This window comes from Phalacrocorax carbo, chromosome 6 (assembly GCF_963921805.1).
Source record: "Phalacrocorax carbo chromosome 6, bPhaCar2.1, whole genome shotgun sequence".
Classification (NCBI taxonomy): Eukaryota; Metazoa; Chordata; class Aves; order Suliformes; family Phalacrocoracidae; genus Phalacrocorax; species Phalacrocorax carbo.
Genome location: NC_087518.1, coordinates 36,020,188 through 36,043,009, shown reverse-complemented (window position 1 = coordinate 36,043,009; position 22,822 = coordinate 36,020,188). Strand labels below are relative to the sequence as shown.

Below are 22,822 nucleotides of genomic sequence, written 5' to 3'. Positions count from 1 at the left end.
ATTTCAGAGCAAAGTTGAAAACACTAATTGACTTTTACTCACTGGGGAAGAAGACGTAGCATGAAAAATGGCTTTGTGGTTTGAATCATTAGAGGCTTAGGGCAGACTTACCAGCTAATGGGACGCTACTGGGAAGAACTGGCAGTGTTAGTAATGTTGTAAGCAATTTACAAAATGCATTTAAAGCACAAAAGGAGTCAGTGAAACCTGGCTGGAACTGCATGGCCAAACCTCCCCTATAACTTCACAGAGCCCCATTATGACTTCACAGAGCCCCCGTATCACTGCAGAAAGCCCCCCCTATAACTTCACAAAACTCACGATGACTTCACAAACCTCTACTATGACTTCACAAAGCTCGTCTATGATTTAACAACAATCCTTTATGACTTCATGAACCTCCTTTACGACTTCAGAAAATCCGTTATGTCTCCACAAAGCTCATCTATGATTCTATGAGCTTCCATTATGACCCCATAACTTCCTCTAAGGCTTCACAAAGCAGCTCTATGAATTCTCAATTCTCCTCTATAACTTCGTAAAACCCCACTATGAATTCACAAACCCCATTACGACTTCACAAAGCTCTCATTACGGCTTCACAAAGCTCCCATATGACTTCACAAAGCCCCATTATGACTTCACAAAGCTCTCCTGTGACTTCACAAATCATCTATACGACTTCACAAAGCTCCCTAGGATTTCACAAAGCACCATTGTGACTTCATAAGGCTCCTCTATGACTTTTGAGTGACCAAGTATGAGTTCACAAAGCCTCTTTTGCCTTCACAGATCCCCATTATGGTTTCTCAAATATCCACTATGACTTCACAAATCCCTGTTTTGACTTAACAAATCTCCCTATGACTTCACAAACGTCTTCTACAATTTCAGAAAACTCCCCTTTGACTTAACAAAGCTCCATTATGACTTGACAAAGCCCCATTATGATTTCATAAAGCCCCCTGTTTTTGCAGAATGCTCCAATAGGACTTCACAAACCTCCCCTATGATGTGAAAAAGTTCTCCTATGACTTCACAGGGCCCCATTCTGACTTCCTAAATCTTCTCTATGTCTTCTTAATCTCCCTTCTGACTTCAGGAAGCTTCCCTATGGCTTCACAAAGGTCCTCTATGACTTCAAACAAATTCTGTATGAGTTTAGAAACCTCCTCTGTGACTTCACAAAGCTCTTCTATAACTTCATAGTCTCCCCTATGACTTCATTGATCTCCCCAGGACTTTACAAAGCCCTATTATGACTTCACAAACCTTTATTATGACTTCACAAAGCTCCTGTTCTCATGGTCCAGTAGCTCTTTATGAAGTCAGGCCTTGGGCTCCAGTTCTCTCCAGAATGATGCTTTATTTGGGTCTGTCTCTGACACATATCCTTCTGCTCCTTAATGGTGTCTCTAAATGCTCCCTGCACTGATGCCTCCCAGGGCTGTGAACGGACCATTAAGTAGCCCCTCTGCAGCCTGCCCTGCACCGGTGCTGTGGGACTGTGCCCCTCAGTGAGGGCAGAGCCTGTTCTGGAGTTATCCTTCAGAGCCTGGCTTGTCCCTCCTCATGGAGCATCTCCACTCCTGCTGCTCCCTAACACAGTGCGTTTTGCAGTGGGTCCTCCTGAGAAGGTGACTGAAGTCTCATGACATGCAGAGGCATCACCAGACAAACCTTAGGATGAAGGAGCTGCTCTCATGTCTTGTGGCCTGTTTTCTGGAGGAGAGATACCTTCTAGCTACAGCAGTCAAACATTAATATTTGTTGAAATAATAAGGTATGAGTCCAATGCTCCTTATTTCACATACTATGCATGTAGCTGCTGGAAGAAATGAGCTCAGAAATAATCCAAGGGTCAGTTTTCTAACATTAGACTGGAAATGTCTGTATTTACTTTTACAAACTTGGCAAGGCTCAAGGCACTCTAGCATTATGGATTGTTCAGTAAACACAATTAACTGGAAAATCAGAAAAACTGATATCATCTTTTTCCCTTGGGACTGGTCACTCTGAGCTGGTTTCTCCAGCCAGAAAATCAGCTTCCTTTTCCCCAGGGTTGCAGAGTAGGTGGAAATCATTTTGGCTCAAAAAAAAAAAAAAAAAAAAACAAAAACAACAAAAAAAAACCAAAAAAAAAACAACCCAGGTTTGGTGGTGCAACCTAGCTTGGCTTATTGCAGTGGTCAAAGAGTCACAAAGCCTGGTAAGGGTGGGAAGCTTTGGATTACAAAGCTGCACTTCCTGTGTTGAAGACAAGTTGTACAGAACCGGTGGGTCCCTGCTATCCAACAGCAGTTCTGTGTTTGTCTCTGAGGCAGCCAGGTGGGATCATTAGGAACAGGATACACTGTGCACCCAACATTTAACCAAAAACCTTACGTGTGGGTATCAAAGCTGAACTTTAGACTTCTGTTTTATCACCTCCTCAATAAGTCCTTGCTGAGAAAATGCAGAAGGGCCATCTAGAGCCTCACCAAGGTCCAGGGCAGAGGTAAATAAACTACATTTGTAGTAGGAGCTTTTATAAGTGGTATTATAAGCCCTTCCCCAGCTGATCCAGTCTAGTATTTCATGATCTTACAGCTGGAAAAATCTTTTCTGCTGTCTGAGCTAAACCTTACTGCCATAATTCAGGATAAACATTTCTTGTCCTTAACCATCATGGACACACTGAACAGTTTATCATCTTCCTCTCTGTAACCGCAGCCTTTTACGGATGTGACATTTAGGTACGTCATGTATCATTACCCTGTGTCCCTTTGGTCTGCTCACTTCTAGATTGAACAAACTCTCATTTTTTCCATCTTGCCTTATAGGTCTGTGATCTGGACTCTCTCCAGTTGGTCTATAGCCTTCTTGAAAAGCAATACCCATCTTCCAACCTCTTACTGAACATCTGAATGAAGCAGAGCATATTGATTTTTCCACATAAACATGTGTAAAAGATTTGTAACAGAAATAAAGGTTGAAGCGAAGTCTGAATTAAAATGTGTGTGTAAATGATTTGGGGAAAACAAACAGAATGAGGATTAAAAGAATGACCTGTGCTGATAATGCAGAGGACTGCTTCCAGAACTGGGTTCCTAGGATGCCATTCCTGGTTGTAAAACTTAATATGTGTTTGTGCTATGACCAAAAGGCCTCCACTCTCATAAGGTCACAGCATAGACAAGTCATCAAGCAGATGACCCCACATCCTGCCCAGAAAATGGCATTGAGGTTGCAGCAGTTCATATACCATTTCTATTCTTGACAGACCACCAGGAAAACAACTGTGTCCAGGCTAGGAGAAGCAGATAGTTCTCAAATCTGAAAAGTTTAGCCCATGCTGTTTTGGTAGCAAGGAAGGCACTGTGTACAACTTCAAGCTGACATACCTGGCTTTCTGCACCTCCTGCATCTTGCCGTGCCCTCAGCAACCTTTCCCTTCCATTCCTCCAGCAACAGGAGGCTGCCCCAGCCTTTGCTGTTCTCCTGTCTGTACTTCCAGGTCTTTCGTTCTTCGGTCTCTGTTGCTCCTCCCCTGCAGTCTGTTACCTTTCTTGCTGGTCTTGCAAAGCTTCCATTTTGCTGCTGCATAGTGCTAGTCCTGCTTCTCAGTGCATAGTGGTCCCAGGCTGATGGCCTTTTACCTCCTGGGAAAAACTTTGTCTGCTTAGCCATGCAGTTGATTGAAAGCTTCTGTATCTCATCCATTCATCCTGCACTGACCTTCAGCAGAGCATCTGTGTGGATAGCAAACTCTGCTCTGCCTCCCTTCATTTTCTGCCCAGGATTGCTCACATTATAATTCTCCATGATTTTCCTCATTATTAAGTCTGTATTTACACTGCTTCTGAGTCCTGTACATGCTAGATTCAGCACTGCTTTTCCATGCCTGAATATTTGGAGATTCTGGACTGATTAGGAAGGAGGACAGTGTCTCCACCCAAGCTCCTTGCAGGTGTGATCTGATGTACTTGCAGCTAAACAAAGTATTTGCTTCACTGAATTGAAAATTTGGGTAATTGGGCCAGTTAGTTCATCAGTGGAGGTTGGTTGAGATAGTCATGTTTCTGCATCAATACTGAAACAGGTTTCCTGAAAATACATTAGCAGCTGCAGAACACAGAATAGGGCTTGATAAAAATTGGATGGAGTCTTGGCTGGGAATGACTTCCATGTCCCACTAGAATAACACCTGGGCATATACTGTGGGTCAGCTTGGGGTTCAGGCTCTGTTACTGTTTTGTTGTGTTATCAAGCAGATACTGTTAGACTAAAGGATTTGCTGTAAGGCTCTGTTGATCTCAGGCTGGGGGTAGCACATTTTTCCCCCACTCTCTAATGAACAACTCTAGACAATATATAAAAGGGAAATTGAAAAGGAAAAAAAAATAATAATCCTTTGGCTCTTAGAGCTGTCCCCATTCCCTTTCCAGCCTCTGCTGGACATTACCTTGTGTGACTCATGCAGAACAAAGACAAGCAGGATTTTAGAACTAATGTCTTTAAAATTTGAGCCTACTTTGGTCTCTGCTGCTAAGTCCATCCTGCCTCCCCTACTGGACTGATGGGCTTTGGACCAAGTGTGCACATATTAGAGAATTTAAAAAGCAGTAATACAACACAGTGGGATTATGTCTTTATTATCCAGGAGCAATAAGTAAAGGCAATCTACAGCTGGATGCAGGAAAATGGAGAAAAGCAGAAGCAAAAGCCCTTCCTGACAACACTATATTTCATGCAGTGGAGTAACTCTCTTACGCTCAGGACTATCACGTTTATGTACCTTGGCTATGAAAGTACATGATGTGGGTGTCATCTGTTGACAGTGCCTGTTCCCTCCTAGTAAGAGCATCATAGTGTGTAGTCCTTTTGATGAACCAGTCCTGGGGGTGTGGCACCAGGCCGAAGATGCTAAACTGGAATATGCTGGCCCTAGGGCAATGAGTTCTTGAGCAGGAGCAGTCTAAGTTTTCATGAGAAATACCTTGAGCCATATTTTCAGGAGTTATGGCAGTGCTTTAGCAGGTGACGCTCTTGGTCCCACTCCTTTCTCCATTACTTTTTATACTTTTTGTGATTGGGATACAGGTGGCAAGACAGCTGGCCTCTGTCTCTCCTGGCTTACTTGCTTCACATCTCTTTGATCAGCGGCTGCTTCAAGAGTTGCTCATTAACTCTCAAAGAGAAAAATCCTGTTGAAATAGAATTTTTGCTCGGTACAGAAAGTGTCACAGCCCTCACTGGGAAGCTGCAACAGAACAGCTCTGCAGACCGATGGAAGCATGCCCAGGATGGTGCCTGTAGAGTACTTTAGCACAGTCCCTCAGCATAACAAGGATATGAGCACCAGTGATTAGCAGAGAAACCAGGCTTGAGGGCTTGTTTTGATTTCTGCTTCAGCCTTCCATTCTAATACAATTAATGCGCATCAGGGAGCAGGCCTAGGAAACGCTTTGTTCTCATATCTTGCAAAGTCAATCAGTTGGATAATATGAATCATAGAGGCAGCAGGAACGTGATCAAGTGCAGAGAAGGGACACATCAAACACTTTATTGTGGCTATGGGGAGGGGTGAGCCAGCTTATCTTTCCCAAAGTGCCTTTAAGCCTGTTTTGTATCAGCTGCCTGTCACTCTAAATACAGCTCAGACTGCAAGGTAGCTTCCCTGGAGCCCCCGTCTATTAGAATAGAAAAGGTAAGCACCCCCAAAAGACTCCAGGATGATGCAGAGTTTAAATTAGCGCCTTCCTTTGCATTAGCCTCACAGCGGGGCACAGATTGCTCAGGGTCTGCACAGCACTGTGCTGAGTGGAGCACAGTTAGTGCCAGCATGCGTGTGAGACAGGTGAGAGACAGCATCAATGCAGGGTGTCACCCTGGCCCTTTGATTCAAAGGGCTGAACTCTAAGGGGGAAATGGCCTTTTTTCTTAAGATAAGGCTTAAACTTGGAGCTCCTGCAACTTGGGAGATGTGTCTAGGCAGCTGGCCTGGTATGGTGCAAGTAGGTTTCTTCCTGTCTCCGCCCCCACCCTTCTGAAGCTGGGCCACTGTGCAACCAGGCATACCTGTCACACCATCCTCACACCTGGTGTGAGCATGATGGATCCAGGTGTCATGGTAGCCTGAGCTCTTGGCTGTTTCCCCTCATGAGGCTTCTGCTTTTCTTTCATCAACACATGCTAAAAAATTTTGCAGATCTGTAGTGCTTATTCAAAGCTCAAGCCGCAGATGTACTAGCCTGCATCAGAGGGGACAGACCCTCCACAGAGGGCAGAAATTGCAACACCCTAACTGAGGGTGAGCCTGAAAAAGCCATTCCTGGTTTTGGCAGCATCTGTGCCTGACAAGGAAGAAATGCCTCATTGAAGCTTGATGCTGACTTAGAAAATGGCAGATGAGCAGCCTGTTCGCTCCCAGCACAAGGTTTAACAGGATGCCTTTACCAGATGCTCTGTCCACACCTGCTGGCAGCTAAGCCCCAAATATTTTGGCTGAAGGAAGCAGAGCTACAAAGCGGAGAGCAGTGAGGTATGTTGAAGAGAGAGGAGGCAAAAAGAAATCACCCCAATATGAAGCCTTCCAGACATCTGTCACTGTCTTAGGCAATTTCCTTCATTGCCTAACAAACAGCAAGAGCATTTGCTGTTGAAAGCACATCTGAAAGCTGTGGGAGTGTATAATGACTGTGAGGGGCTTCTAGGCTTTCTTGCTCCACTTCGTAAATTCATCTTTCATACTTGTTATATTAGCACTATTTTTAGCTGCTCTTACTCAGAACATAAGTGACTCTCCATTAGGAATCTCAAGCACAAGATAACAAAAAAGACAGTTAGGTTTGTTGCTGAGCAGAAGGGTCATGCTGGAGGCCTGTGTCTGGCACAGGTCCCCTAGAGATCCTACCGCACTGTCCCAAAGCACTCGGGCACTTGTTTCAGCTCTCATTGACCTCCCTTGCAGGGCAGCAAGGCCACTCAGTGCATGTACGTGCTTCCTCCAGAGATGGTCACGTCTCCCTGGAGACCCTTGGCTGCTGGACTGTGTTCCCAGGGATTGTCTTGTCCTGTTGCCATGGGATGTGACAGCCTCCTTCCCACGGCTCATCTCTGGGGCCTCTCCTCCCATAGCTTCCTGCCCGCTCTGTACATCACTGACCATTTCTTCCCCTCCTGCTTTCCTCCTTTCCAGCTCTCATGACCCCAGTCTTTCCCATTTCTGGCCAATGAGGCTCCATCCTATTCCTCAGCCTGGCCTTCCCTCCACAGGCTCTCCAAGACAGCAGAGTTTACAGGGCAAGGGAGGAATACAGCTGGGGTCTGTAAAGAGGTACGACATGTCTCACAGAGTGGAGGTTAATGCAGAGTGGTATGAGGCTATCTCAGTGACAGAGGGAGAGGTCAAGCAATGCCCAGGAAGGATTTGCTGGCTGATGGGATATTGGGCATGTATTTGTGGGCATATAGTATTCTCTGTAATGATCCAGGGTCCATGCCCTGCAATCCTTTCCAGGTGGGATAAGCCCATGAAATTAGGCTGAGTGGCAATCTCGTGTGAGGGTTTTGGGGGTGAAGTTTAGCTGGACTGACTCGGACTGCAGCATTATTTCACAAAATGGGGAAACAATTTGTCAGTAGTACCCTCAGCAGGGGCTTGCAATTTCCTACAATGCACAAATAAGATAAACACTCTAGTTACCGAATATAAAGCACTTTGTACATGATGGCAGTCAATTTATACCGTGATAATGTTGAACAGTGCAACTCCTGTCAGAGCCATGCTTGTCTTTAGAGCTAGTTTATCTTTCCAGTGATCAGAAACAGTAGACTGGATCTGAACATACTTGATCTGAGAAAGTCCAGGTCCATAGTGTACCTTTGTGACTCCATCTCTGAGATTATCCAAGGCAGCACCTCCTTTGATTTTTGCATTATATCCTTGGGACCACAAGTTCTCTGTGGATGATCTGATGTGATGATGTGATGTCTAAGGATTGCTGCTATAGGTCTTGGGCAGATTCCTCTGTGATCCAAGTGATCCTGTTTTAAATGAGCCAGTTATGGATACTTGAGGCTTGATTCAAAACAGGTGTAGAAGCCCATTTTTTTCCTTCTGTGTTGAAACTTATTTCTAGCTGAAACACCAAAGCACAAATGTGCCTTGGGATAGCAGCTTGCAAGCGTCTCACCTGCTGAGCCAGTAATTGCAGTCTTTAGCATCCAGCCTGCATCCAGAGTACCAGAAAGACGGGCAAACACAGTTTCAGAAGAGACAGTAAGATCTCAGCCACATGCATCCTGCTGGGAAGTTCAGAAGGATGAAATGTAACAACATGGAGCATTTATTTATTTTTTGTAAAAAGCAGAAATTTCTAAATGATGAAGCATTAAATGTTGTCACTCAGCATGATGCTGTGAGCATCATCTGCAGGGCACAGCCATGTACCATAGATTTTGCTCACGACTCTTCCTCTGCTTTTTCTTTCCCCTCTGTGGCACAGTGAAGCTCAGGTCTGCTTGGATTTTCAGCACTGCTGCAACATAAATTTCAAGTAGCCAGAGGTCTTGGCAAAACTCAGCTCACTGAGCAGTGACTGTTTTCCAGTAGCCTTTGCATGTCTATCATATATTGTATACATTCCTGTGCCACCAGCCTCTGGAGCAAGTGGCTTCTTCCCAGTGTAGCAATTCCACATTTTAGCTATATTGGATGTTTGCCACTTGTGGTTTCAATCTACCCAATTCACCTCCAAGACACAGATCAAGGAACTTCAGGCTAGGATCAACTGTTTTCCGTGCAGTTTCATTTTGCTGCTTCCTTTTTGTGATTTCTAAACTAACTGCACATCAGGGCTGACTGATCCGTTGAATACCTGGCACCTCTTAGACCTGCCCTTCAGGCTGGGGCCACATCAAAAGCATTTACTTCTACTCTGAGTCAACTCAGCCATTGTATGCAGCAGGCTGGCATCATGCAGTGCTTTTGAACAGACGCTGTTTCCCTCCTGCAGGTGCTTGTCCTTGCCTTTGTGTTTCTTTAGCCTGCAATCACCATGCTCTGCAACCCCATCTGCAGACTTGTCAGATATCACCTTTTAAATAACTGGCATACCCTTGAGACAGACATTAACAGTTGCTTGCTGCTGCCTTTTGTAAGAGGGCTTAGAGAATTAAACAATAAACAGTGACCAGAGCAGTAAGCAACGTGCTTTGGATGCTGAGCCATGACCCCACTGACAAAATGTCCCCTGGGCTTTGCACCTTTGAATAAAGCTCTAGCCTTTTCCCCTGGCATCAGCCCTTGTGGTATGGCACCTCTAATCCTGCTCAGCTGCTACTGGAAAGATAAGAGAGAAGGAAGGTTCTTCTTCTCTAACCATCTGAGGGTAAGACAGTAGATCTCACTAGATGTGCAGCAACAAAAGATTTAGCCTTGCAGCCTGTAACTTCACATCCTGTAGTAGTTGTCTAGGCAGAAGATAGCTCGATCACGTTAAAAAGTTGGGCTTTTTAAAGCTGTAGAGAAGTCACTGCACAACTGGGTTGCTAAGGTGCTGAAGACGGGGAGTGGTTTTGTTGTACACTGTACATAAAGGCGTCTTAATTTCTGATGCATCAACCCTCTTCCTGCCTCCCTTTATGCCTCCTCCTCCTCCTCTCCTGTACCTTAAGGCACATTTGCATGAAGCAATCGGCCCATGAGTGAGAGGTCCCCAGGCGAGGTGTGCGCAAAGCACTGACTGTAAGCTAACGCAGTGATGGGCCCACAGGGGTCAATCTGAGCTGTCCCACCATCACCCATCACAGCCCCCATCTCAATAGGGGATTTCCCAGTAAGCTTCAAATAGTTAAGTGCAAACAGCTTGCAGAGAAGAACATGAAGGAACACAGAACTTGGTGTTTAAATCAACAGCAGCTGAATTCATGTTACACTATATCAGGTCAAAATATGGAGTGAAAACACTTAGACCTAGTTACTGTCAAGGGTGAAGTTGCTCACTGTGAGCAGTCCATGGTGCATCTCTTACTAGAGCCGCCCTTGCTCAGCGGGAGCAGCACCCAGCTCTCTGGTGCTGTGCTTCAGCCAGGGTGTGTGGGCCGAGGAGGGGCAGGCAGCACACAGACAGGACAAAACCAGCCGCTTCACGTGCCCAGCCATGTTTCAGGGACAGAAGCAGCAATGGCAGTGTTGAGGTTTGGCACTGGGAGACTTCCAGAGGAGCTGGGACATAGTGCAAGTGACTGCTCAGTGTCCCTTGCAAAAGACCGGTGAGTGTGTCCCCATCTGGGGGCTACGCAGCCCTGTTGGTGATCTACACAGTTTTATATCAACCAAGTGCAACTAGCTTGCACTAAGATTCTTGGAGGAATAGGCAAAAGAGCTCTCGGGACAAAGAGTGATCCTTTTCCATACATTTTAGAATAAAAGGAGAATGGAAGAAAGCCATGCTTTAAGAGGGGATGAGCTATATAGTCACAGAGCTATTAACCTTCTGATCAGTGCAGGAGCACTATTAGTATGCACAATAGCAGGCTCATTTGAAAAGGTGGTGATATAATTGATACCAGCTGATGTGATTTAATGGAAAAGTAGACCTTTTCTAACGAGCTTAATAGAGCTTTTATGAGGGAGTTGTGGTGGTGAAATAGATTTATAAATGAATATGACTTGCTATCAATGTTTGGCTTAAAATGTCATAAAATCCATATTAAATGGACTAAAAGTGGCTAAATGAGACATTTCAAAGTGTTTTTAGTGTTGGGAAAGCATCAGTGAACAGGCATATGTTGGCTTGGTTTGAGATCCAGTGTTATTGAAAGCTTTTTTAGTGATTAAGAGGAAATGTTTAAGGGGCTGTTAATCAAGATGAATGACGAGACAGAGATTTGGGAAACTGGAGAGCAAATTACTCAGATTATAGCTTTTTCTGTTGTCTGATGCCCACAAACAAGAAAAATAGCCAGACAAAAAAAAAAAAAAAAGAAACCCATACTTATTTCTTTAGCAAACCCAAACCAGGAGAAAAAAAAAGTCCATGTGGGCTGAACAAAATTCTTTGATACAAGATGGAATATTTTCTTCTGGGTAGTAACAGAAGAAGTAGGCAGCCCAAAAACTGAGGGTCGAAGCAAAGGAAAACCCAACCAAACCCCCCAAAATTATTAGGAACTTCCAAGCTCTTAGAAATTACAAAAATCCACTAATGTTGTAGGTACATGTATAAGTAGAAAACACATGAGAGCATGGGAAAACTGTATGAGTTGTGCATTTGCTTGTATGAGTTGTATGAAGTTGGGGCTAAGGAGCATGCTGAATGAATGTGCTAACATTTACAGAACATCACATCAGAGAGGAGTAGGATCAGCAAGAAACTACAACAACAAACCAAAGCTCCTCTGCCTTTAAAATTTCATCCTTGCCTCGTCCAAGAGAAGCAGAAAGGTGACTGTGTCAGCCTTGAAGGTACATCCATTTGAGAAAGTTTCTGTTTGAGCAGCAAATTAACCATGTGGCAGAATGATGAGTCATCCCTCTCATCAGGGCTAATTTGGGAAGAGATGTTCTCTCTTCAAAGCCTGACTCTGGGAGCTGGTTGTGAGAGCCATGGCTGTGGTCAGGCGTGAAGTCAGCAAATCAGGGAGTTCAGCACAGGTCCAGGCACCCTCCCCACAGCAGGGCTCAGCGCTGAGGCTGCTTACATGGGCAGAAGTGTCATGGGGACCAGTGCCACCATGGTTAGTGCTTCTCAGGGGTGTGGGAGCTGCTCCCGTTCCTCACCAACGCTGTCTGCAGAGGAGATGGAGGAACAGACATGTGCTGGGTTGGGATTTCCCATGAGAAAGATGGGCATGCTCTGCCTAGCATCCCCCTGTGTACCCAGGTGATTTGCTAGCTCAGTCCCAAGATGCCTGGCTGGCTTTGGGAGACATGAAGAGGAGGAAGAACAGGCCATTGTTAGCCTCTGCAAGGTGGTCTGGGGAAGGCAGCAGTGACAGGAGAGGGTCTGTCTGGCCCAGCAGTACATCCTCACAGCGTCCATGTCATGCCCTTCTCTGTTTCCAGTGACACAAAGCAGCTGTCTGCCTTGCATGCTTGTGCATCACACAGCACGTTGCACTGATGGGAAGGGACTGAGGCGGGACAGCCCCGTGCTGTCAGGAGGGCAGCAGCCTGTAGTAGCTTTGCTCCAGGCAATGACCACCAAAGCGTTGTCCCCCATGCTCCCTGCCTCCTCCCACGGCCTGCCACTTGGCTGCAGCTGAGCTGAGGGATACATCCCACACGCACTTGTGTACAGGGGGGAGCATGCCTGTGTGACGTTCTTCCCCAGCAGTGATGTGGGAGGTAAAGCTCCATTTCATAGTCTTGTGTCTAGCTGCTTGGGGAGGCAGGGCGGGGGATGCAGCAGGGATGAGTGGGTGGGGAACAAGGGATGCCACAACGGGAAACGAAGACATTCACTATCGAGCCCCCAGGTGAGCCTCCTGTGAGCCCCTGGGTGCCTCCAAAGCACTGCACTGCCAAGAGATGTATTGTCCAGCAAGCCCCCATCCCCATCCCTTCACCCCCCAGCCCATTCTCACTGCTGATTTCTCCGTGCAGCAGGTGAAGTGAGACAGAGATGATGTGGCAGGCATAAAAAGTGGCATGAGCTGCTGCTCCTCTATCTGGCAAGGAGGATGAGATTTTGGTGTTAAGCACAGCAGTCTGTGCCCTGGGAGAAGAGGCCTGACTATGAAGGGTAAGAGGTGGAAGTGGGTTCTTTTGACTGGGGACTAGTTGGAGCAGCTAAGAGGATATTAAACTGCAACAGCTGGGAAGCACAGCTTGGAGGAGATACAGTACACAAACTCAAACTCCTTGCATGGGGACTGAACCAGTCTGTTTTAATGAGCTGGAGAAAGGGAAATTTCAGCTGTAGCAGTTCTAGCAGTCTGCATACCCAGGGCAGGGAGGATGGGCTTAATTGCAAAGCCCTTTGGGCTGGCTGTTGTGACGGCAGTGTTAGACATTCCTTATTGCAACCTGCTCATACAGAAGTCGGGGATTACAGAAGGTGACTTGATGTTGACAACAACAGCATTTGAGCGTCATTAGAGCCATGCAACAAACATGCTTACAATCCATAGAGAAGTGCGACATTCCTAAATCTGGTTAAATGCCAATTTGCAGAGAAACTGCAGAATTTCTGTGTTCCGCACAGAGGTTCCCTGCCCCAGCAAGCAGGCTTTTGGAGGTCAGGCTCTGGCTGCCAGGATTAGGGTCAGGGTTAGAACTTGCAGACACCTTGACCATATCGACCAACTGAGCTCTTGAATTGCTTGAATGAATGTGCTGCAGTTGCACACAAACAGCAGTAACATCGCACAAGTTTGAGACTAAAATTAAATTAATTTAATTAATTAAATTCAATATTTAGTAATTAATTAATTAGTTATGTTTTTTAAGTTTGTCCTTATTCTGCCCTTTGGCTTCTCTCCTCCCCAAACAGAAGACATCAGAGAGCTTTGGCACCAACTCTGCCAGTGCTCAGTGGCTTACTACAGATCCACTCAAGTGCTGGCAACTCACCAACACTAAAAACACAAGGTGATGCACTCAGCTGAAGTTTTACACTGCCCTGCACTGGAGCTCATTCTTAGTCCAAACAGTGCAGGACTTGCAGGCATGTTGCCTCAAGGTTTGGCAGCAGAGATAGTCACATTTGTACAAAAGCATTTTGTACCTGGGGTGCATTCAAAGGAGTGTGGCTGGCAGATCAAGGGAGGTTATCCTCCCCCTCTACTCTGCCCCAGTAAGGCCACATCCAGAGTATTGCATCCAGTTCTGGGCTCCCCAGTTCAAGACAGACAGGGAACCACTGGAGAGAGCCCAGCAGAGAGCTACCAAGATGATCAGGGGACCGGAGCATCTCTCTTATGAGGAACAGCTGAGAGACCTGGGTTTGTTCAGCCTGGAGAAGAGAAGACTGAAGGGGAATCTTCTCAGTGCTTATAAATATTTGAAGGGTGGGTGTCAAGAGGATGGGGCCAGACTCTTTTCAGTAGTGCCCAACAGGACAGGGGGCAATGGGCACAAGCTGGAACACAGGAAGTTCCACCTGAATATGAGAAAAAACTTCTTTCCTGTGCCGGTGACAGAGCAGTGGCACAGGATGCCCAGGGAGGCTGTGGAGTCTCCTTCCCTGGAAACATTCAAAATCCGCCTGGATGCGTTCCTGTGCCCCCTGCTCTAGGTGTCCCTGCTCAAGCAGGGGGGTTGGATGAGATGATCTCCAGAGGTCCCTTCCAACCCCTACCATTCTGTGATTCTGTGATATGCCCCTTAGAGCTTTTTTTCAGCCTCACCAAAGGCATATATCCATATTCCTCTTGAATAAAACAGGACAGTCTTATTTGCCTGGGTAGTTACTGGTGAATTTACATTCTTTTATCCTTAGAGCTCTGGTTTCTGCATTTGTTGGGATTATGGGAACATTTTGTGTTTAAAATTGTTGTCCCTTATTTTCCCCAGGTTGCTTTAAATAGAAGGGGAAAAATGAACAGAGGGACCAGCAAAGCTTATGTCACTTCTCAGAATTGATTCTCTGACCCTTTTTACTGTCTGTGCCCCTCTGAAAATCTCCTCCAGCTTTTATCTGCACTGTTCCACCTTCTGCAATAGAGGAAAGCCCCTGAAGCATTTTCCACCCATTTAAAAGAATCTATCTCTGCAGCCAGACACCAAGCTTCATTTCTGGTAAGGTCTTCAATCTCACTCACTCCTTTGTCTTGGCTTATACGTCACCCTCTTCCTCTTGGGTGGGCAGAAAGGGGACGGGTGCTGCTGCTGTGCTGACTTCTGACTGGGTCATCAAGTGCTGCTGGGCTGTCTGGGCTAGGCTATAAAACAGAGTCGAGGCAGCACAGCTGGCTCAGAGACGAGACTGAATTCTGCAGACAGCAAAGGATACACACACAGCCTCTGCAGCCTCCTGCGTTGTTGTTTTTCCTGGAATACAGAACTGACCTTGGGAGCAAGATGTGCAAGGGACTCGCTGCACTGCCAGCCACTTGCTTAAAAAGGTACTGTTTATTTCCAAGCATCTGTTAATGATCTTGTTAGTTTGGAGATATACTGATGTATTGCACTTTGTGTCTGAAGCAGAAGTGACAGATTTGGCTCTGATTCTTTTGTTAGATTAGATACAAATGATTGCTTACAGGCTTTTTTTTCTGTTAGTCAGAAGCAGAATTGCATGAAGGTTTTGTACGGAGCTGTTGGAACTCTAAACCCATCCTTCCCATCAGCAAAATAAGCAGCGTTTAGCGTTGCTATATTTTGATATTCCTGTCATCTGCTTCTGCCGCAAGCTTTGCACCCCTTTTCTCCTTTGAATCCTCTTTCTCTGCTGAATTTTCTTTTCTTGATTTTTGAGGAGGAAGCAAGGCAGACAGGATATAAAAAAAAAATAAGAGTTGTTCCCCAAAACACATCCCAAATGCAGAAACCCAGCCTGGCAGGACCAGAGACCCAGCCGCCAGCAGGCAGGGCGGGGATACAGGCCAGCCCAGGGCACCGCAGATCTGGATGCGGCACCAGCCGGTGTGGGGTCAGCCTGTATCCCCTGGGGGTGTACTGATGGTGAGGGACCAGGTCAGGCTGTACCACTGATGCGCAGCACTATGGTGCTGGCGTGGGGCTGGCTGTACCCCTGTTGTGCAGTGCCAGTCAGGATGGGCTGAGCTGTACCACTGCCATGGGTGCATGATCTGGCTGCACCCCAGTGTGCGGTACTGACCAGGCGTCCCAGTGCTGGCAGCGCGGAGCCTGTGCACCCCACAACCGTGCCCTTGGTGGTATGGCCTGTCCCACAGCCCAGCATCAGAGATACTTGGTGGTATGGCCTGTCCCACAGCCCAGCATCAGAGGGTCTCCATGCCTGCATGTGGCCACAAGCCCTCCTGGAGGGGTGTTCCTCACTTTCAAGTGCTCTAGGGCCTGGAGACCCCAGCAGGCTGGCCCAGATACCCAGAATGGCACTGGCTCCACAAAACTCCCTGCTCATCCAGGCCACGCAAACCTGCACAGGTCTCTGATGGTGCAGTGCTACCTTTCTGGCCACTCATCCCACCAGGAGCAGTCCTGAGGCTGCTTCCCAGTAGCCATGCAATGGGAAAGGGTTAGGAAAATAGAAACTGAGACTCAGCCTGCTCCCGTCCGGGAGAAGTTGTTCCCTGCTCATGGTGGATTTGAAAACAAGTGTTGAAAATGTGAGGAAAAAATATTGACACCTTTTACCCCCAATTTGCAGGAACATTTGATTGGGGGGGGAAGAAGAACATTTGAAAAAATGCAAAGAAAAAAAAAGTCCATGCCTTTTAACCACTTCTCTCCAGGATTCCCAAGAAAATCCCTCTCTCCCAGAAAGCTGCAGAACCCACTGCAAGCAGCAGTGTCTTGTTCTCTCCTGCTGCTGCCTTCCTGCAGATCTGAGTGGTCTCCTCCTTCTGGGAGCAGGTAGTATGGCAGCACGAGACATCCAGAGTCTGGCAGTGCAGAGTACCTGATGCCCGCCTGAGCAGGGCCTGGATGTTGGGCCTGGTCACATACACCTTGCTCTAAAGAAGCTATGAGTTTCCTTTGCTCTTACCCTAGTACTGGAGTTGTTAAGGAAACATTTATGAGGACAAGCAAGCAGTGAGATAAGATATGGCCAGGACTGCTGACAGGGTGCTACGGCTGGAGCAAAGAGCAGTGCTTGGGAGGCTGAGGAGCTACCGGAGTTCAGCCCTGCGGCACAAACTCTTGCTCCTTTCCAGGCACTGGTCTAAGGCGCAGAAGAATTTCCTGCTTATGCTATTGTTGTACCCTGCAGCAGGGCTTGCGCACCTGAGCAAGCAGGACTGATTTATCCACCCCCTCATTCTTAAACTGGATGGAAATCCAGAGGGATGCTGAGGCCAATAGCAGCTGCATATCTAGATGCTGCTGTCAGGAAATTGTTGTCCTGAGCGCACTGGAAAGCAGAACAAAATTAAGTATGCGTTCTCACAGGAGCTCACCATGGAGCAAGGGAGTAGCTTGCAGTCAGCATGGACTGGTTGTGGTGAAGCTCCTGGCTCATCCTCTGATCTCACCCCATGGTCCTGCTCCAAGCCCTTTGCTTCCTCCCCTTCCCTCTGTGTCACAGGCAGCTGCTTGGTGGGTGGCTTGGCACTGCCCTGCTGCTCCTGTAGCTGGGTGATGAGGTGGGGAGACGGCAAGGGCTGCAGGAAATGGTTAGTAAGCATGTAAGAACTGGACACGGGTAGCTGGGCAAATCAGACATTTACAGCACAGTGACACCTTCCTATCACAATATTTCAGTAGGAAAACAGCAACCTCTCCCCCTTTGCCAGCCCTGCCTTGAGGCTGATGACCTTCTCAGCAAGAAAACGGTGCTGCTGAACACGAAAAATTACTTCTTTAACTTTGTTGTATTTGTTTAGCAGCAGAAATGTGCATTATGTGAGGACTGGAAAGCCAGCACTGGAGTCACCAGCAATGACCTGGATTTGTGTCACTGAGTAATGCTAAAGGAGCTTATTACGGGTGAGGAGGCTGCAGAGGGAGTTGTAATGCATTATCTTAATCTTGTTCTTGAATTGTTTCTTTTAGTGCCAAAGACATGAAGCATCGTCTGGGCTTCTTGCTGCAGAAGTCAGACTCCTGTGACTACAGCTCTTCCCAGGGCAAGAAGGAGAAAATATCTTCAAGCCAGAGGTAAGAGCAGATGCTGCCATGTACCCAGGCTGGCTGCAACATGTTTACTCTTTTACTGCACTAGACTTCATTAGCCTTTCTGCTGCTGTTTTCCAATACCTCCTGAACACCTGTGTGTTTGAATCTAGTGTGGCAATAGTCCTCAGGTATTGATAGTCCCTTTCCATTTTCCAATCACACTTCAATAAGCATGTACACATGGAAAGACTTGTGCAGTCTCCTGCGCAGGGGAATAACACCATCACAAGACCCAGTGTGACTTAACATGTCACAGAATCAGCATCGCTCCCTCTTTGAGTTGAATTTGTGCAATGGTCCACACAGCTGCACAGAGATATCAGCACAGAAAACAGAGCGAGCAGCCTGTCAGGTTATAGTTGCTCTCACTGAGGTCCAAGTAGATGGTGTCCTTTCCAAGGAGGACTCCAAAGGCCAAGGTATGCTCCTGAAATAGATGAGCCCTAGGATTATCTGCTATGGTAGGAGGAATGGATGCAGGATGTGTTCCCACGTCCCTCTCTCTTCCACATAGCTACTGTTCCCCTGAGAGGTTAAAGAAATCAGCTCTTTGGAGTTCACTGATATGGCCTGTAAGAATGATCCCAGGTCCATGCCCCATCAAGAGATGCAGCCAAAATAAACTCAAAGTCCCCAACAGTTTTTCCAGGAAAAATCCTTTCCAGCCCATGACTGATGATGGGGATGGCAAACTGGAATTTCCATAGGTTAGATCTGGGACCCCCAGGGCTCTGTGAAAAGCAAGCAGACATTTCCTTCTTGGTCTCTTCTTGTGTATGCTCTTACAACAATCAGGGAAAGAGATTTTGTAACAGTGCTGAGCAAAAACCCAAATTTATCTTTTCTGTACTCCCCTTAAATCTTCCCTATGCTTCTGCCTTTGTCTCCTTTTAGGGTTAGCCAAGAGGAAGTCAGAAAGTGGGCAGACTCTTTGGAAAACTTGATCCATCATGACAGTAAGTAAAGAGGGCCCTTCTGCTGGAGATGTTGAGGGTGCTGCCTGCTAAGTGTGTGTGCTGAGCAGTCCCCCGGAGGGGGCATGGGACATTATCTTAAATCTCTCAGCAGCACACAGCAGCTCCTTTGGCCACACAGGCCTTTGGGAGGGGTGGTGAAGGGTGCTCTTGGTCAGATCCAAGGGACAATCCGAATGTATCATGAGTGGGACTTATGACCTACTGCTGAGCCATCCCTTTTGTGAAGGCAACTGGTTTAGCCCTGTGCAAGGGGAGGGTGAGACTGCAGCACACAGTTAACAGTGGGTTAAACAAGAACCAAAAAGTGGAGAAACTCTTTGCAGCTGAGCCCATGGGAGACTTTGTCTTCCTGCTGGCTCCAGGCTACACTGATGTCCTTAATGTTTTCTTCATGTTGTTCCCATGGCCTGAAACTTTGTGGCGTGTGTTGGCTGTCTCCTTGGGGCCTCCTGGGAACACGCAAGTTGCTTGTGTTTTCCTGGCTGAGCCACTGAAGGTCACAGTGGGGGAGCAGGCAGCTGAGGACCACTGTGAGACATCCCCATGGAGCCTGTCTGAATTCCAGCCTCCCTCAGCATGCACAAGCGACTGTCGTGGAAGCAGGCAGCCGTCCCCAGGGGAGCTGCTCATTCAGCTCTGGGAAGGAGAACACAGAATTGCTGTTTGCTGGGATTCATGGGTATGACTGTCCAGGAACCCACACTCTTACCTGATCTGGTTTTCCTCTAAACAATCTGTAGGAGGACTGGCTGCTTTCCGTGCTTTTCTCAAATCTGAGTACAGTGAGGAAAACATCGAGTTCTGGGTCAGTTGTGAGGACTACAAGAAAACCAAATCACCAGCCAAGCTCAGCCCCAAGGCCAGAAAGATCTATGATGAGTTCATCTCAGTGCAGGCAACAAAAGAGGTATGTGCACAGAACATTTCTTGAGCAAAGGTATTGCCCTAAATCCTGAATCAAGCCAGCAGCACAGGAAAGTAGAGATCTGGTAGTTTCACAAGAGTAGAAGGATGTTGCTTCTCTGTTAGTTAGCAAGCAAATGGTGTCATTTTTATTGCTTTCATATTAAACTTGGATAGAGAGAAAGTGGGTTCAGTTACAACCATGTGGCCGTCCCATGTGCACACTCAAAGCCCAAGAGGACTATGATTCCCAGTGTTCCAGCTGCTCCTGTGCAGTTGTTTGAGTTTTCGGGCTGGTTGAATCCCAGAGGGATATGTGTCAGTCTCCCCTGACAGTTCATCTGGCAGCAGAGAGATGTTGGTATACAGCTGCACAGAGTCTGCCAAGGCTACAGGGTGTCCATTGGCCTTTTCTTACCACTGCCCATCAAGGACAGCTTAAACCCACTTGGTGAAGAGACACTCGGATTTTTCTTTACCTATGCTAGCCAATTCTGGGGCAGATTTGACTTGTGCTGTCCCTTTGGCCCACAGGTGAACCTGGATTCATGCACACGGGAGAAGACGAGCCACAATATGCTGGAGCCTACACTGTCCTGCTTTGATGAGGCTCAGAGAAAAATATTCACCCTCATGGAAAAGGATTCTTACCGCCGTTTCCTCAAGTCCCACTACTACCTGGACTTGGTGAGCCCACCTGGTGCTGGCTGCGGGCCCGAAAACTGCAAAAGCAGCCACAGTCACACCTTAGACTGCAACTCGAACATCATCTCTCAGTGCGCCTGAACCTGCAGCAAGGCAGGGGCGGGCTGGGCTCTCGCAAGAATATTCGGCAGCAAAAGCGTTCATTCTCATGAAGCAAAAGAGCTGTCTCCAATAGCTGTCTAATGTCCCAGTTGTATCCCATGTCATGCAACAGCCAGCATTTGTAACCCAAGCCAGGCTCAGTTTGTGTAGCAAACCCTCCTCTGACTCCACCGGTATAGGAGACCTGGAGTCTGTGTCTGACATGAAAGCTGGGTGCAATCATTGCGTGTCTGCTGTGTTTCTGGCAAGCCCTGCAAGCCCAGGAAGGGGGTTGCGGAGCACGTGCTCAGACCCAGCACTACCCACCAAGGGACCAGACGTGCAATGTTGCAGTGTGACACCTAGCAAGGAGCAGGGGAAAGAGGAAGCCAAGGCAAGTATTGGGGACAGTGATCTCCCCTTTCTAATCAGCAAAAGCTTAGACGAAAAGGACTTGCTCTGGACCTTAGCTGTTTGTATAGCTCCTGAATGTCTGGGCTTTCAGTAGTATTTGCTCAGAACTCAGGCTGTGCTGCATTACAGTCATCAGACATAGGAAGAGCCCCTGAACTTTCTTGAAGGGAGACCAAAACTCAGACAAACAGCCTCCCTCAACCATCACAGCCACAATCACAGGGAAGCTCTCCCCAGTGGGTGCTTCTCCCTCTGTAGCTTCTAGTTTAGGCTGGCAAGGCTATTATTTTTGGGGAGGTTCATTATTTTGTATATTATTAATTGTGTCTTTCACGCTCCCAGGTTAAATACCATAGCTGAGCAGAAAAGAAATGTGTTCCTTCTCTCCCAGACTGGCAGGTGTATATTACTAACTCTGGGACTGCCATCTGAATTCAGGTTTGACTGCCCTGGCTTGGATGCAGCAGTTTGCAATGGAATAGGACCACTACCACAACAGCTGGGAAGAAAGGCCCTGCCTGGGTGTACTTGAAAATGCCTTCTTTTTTTTTTTTTTTTATATGTTATGCGAGTTTATAATTCAGTAGTAGCATGACTCACTTTTTCCTGAGGATGGTAGGAGGAAGGTGTCAGTCTCATTACTGCTCCTGGGCCTTGCCAGAAGGCAAATTACTTTTTAATCATTGCGGTTAGATATGGCCTTTACTGGGGGCTTTGGGACTGACACTGACCTGCAGTTGGAGGTGCAAGGGATATAGACGCAGGGCTTGCTGTCTTGGGTTGCAGCACCAGGTATTGCCAGCCAGCAGCTGGGACCGCCTGCTCCGAGCAGTCCAGAGCTGTCCGAGCTGTCAGTGACACTCTCCCCCAACCTTTGGTCCCTCCTTAGCTGGATATTGCGGCCCTGACAACCATGTATTCCTCACTCTGCATCCCAGCCCAGACAACAGTTCTCACACCGGGGTTTTGACATGGCAGGAGGAGGCTGTGGTTCTCCCATAGGCATATCCAGGCCCTCTTTTGACATTAGCTTTATTTTGTATTTATTAGATTGTACTGACATATACCACCCCTGCATGTTCAGCTAAGAGATGGAGAGGCTTGCTAGAGCTCTGAATATAGCCAAGCATGTGGCTATGTTTTATTTTCCCCCGGTACTGGGAACTCTTGATAACTATTGCAAATACTGTATTGATATTTAAATAATGATGAATACATTCTAAATAAAAATGTTTGCAGTAGTCCATTCTAAAATGCCATTGTGTGAACCAAAGAAAATGCATGGTGATGCAATTCATTGGCCAAGCTTACTCTAAAAAGTGATTTTACAAATGGCTTCACTCAGAGGTTGTTTTAAATTACAGAAAGATGAAACAGCCATTATAACCTTCAGATGCCCTCAGCACTGTGAGCCTGAGGGATGCTGGGCTTTTTGGGGTCCATGCTGTGCCTGACAGCAAGCTCAGCACAGAGGCAACCCATCCTCGCCAAGGGGCTGGGGTGAGCATGACACCCCTTTGACAGCCTTGGAGGGAGGAACATAAAGGAATACCTCCTTGCTGCAAATGTTTTCCCACCCAGAGCTCCAGAGGGGAACACGTTTTAGCTCAGAGCTCAACCTGTCCCTGGGCCCAAACCCTGCGAGTGCAGAGCTGCCGCTCAAAGGCGGCATGGCTGGGGGTGAGCAGGGCTGGCTCTTGCTGTGCCCCAGCCCCTGCAAGTGCTGCAGGTGCTACCACAGTGCGAGGCAACTCTGCGAGCCAAAGCCTGAGGCTGCACCCAGGCAGTGGGGTTGGGGGTGCCCGTGCCATGCTGGTGCTGGGGAGTTTCCTCTGGACCAGCATCCTGGGGTGATATTTTTATTCCCTTTTCAGTCTCCTGAGAAACCACCACATCTGTTGCAGCAAAAGCCCTTGGAGGCCTTTGGTCTTGCCAGGGCTTTTGGGGACAAGTTTTGGGAGTGCCCTGCAGAGAGCAAGGAAACACCACA

The 22,822-nt window shown here is 47.3% G+C and overlaps 1 protein-coding gene across 2 annotated transcripts; it reads left to right on the top strand.

Moving 5' to 3' along the window:
- Positions 1–14,877: 14,877 nt before the first annotated feature.
- RGS4 (regulator of G protein signaling 4) lies at positions 14,878–22,073 on the top strand. Of its 2 annotated transcripts, XM_009507670.2 has the most exons (5): positions 14,878–15,054; positions 17,630–17,734; positions 18,647–18,708; positions 19,470–19,636; positions 20,167–22,073. In XM_009507670.2, exons 1-5 carry the CDS (start codon positions 15,011–15,013, stop codon positions 20,416–20,418), a joined length of 630 nt encoding a protein of 209 aa, XP_009505965.1. In that variant the 5' UTR covers positions 14,878–15,010; the 3' UTR covers positions 20,419–22,073. The 2 variants fall into 2 exon arrangements, with proteins under 2 accessions (XP_009505965.1, XP_064310800.1); XM_064454730.1 differs by lacking the exon at positions 19,470–19,636 and having other exon boundaries at positions 14,913–15,054; positions 20,167–20,370.
- The last annotated feature ends 749 nt before the right edge of the window (positions 22,074–22,822 follow it).

Bases quoted from the DNA above. Each gene is read 5' to 3' on its own strand.
- RGS4 (XM_009507670.2), top strand. From the start codon at position 15,011: ATGTGCAAGGGACTCGCTGCACTGCCAGCCACTTGCTTAAAAAG. The intron at 18,709-19,469 runs GTAAGTAAAGAG...AACAATCTGTAG, and splicing joins AAACTTGATCCATCATGACA to GAGGACTGGCTGCTTTCCGT. The intron at 19,637-20,166 runs GTATGTGCACAG...TTTGGCCCACAG, and splicing joins CAGTGCAGGCAACAAAAGAG to GTGAACCTGGATTCATGCAC.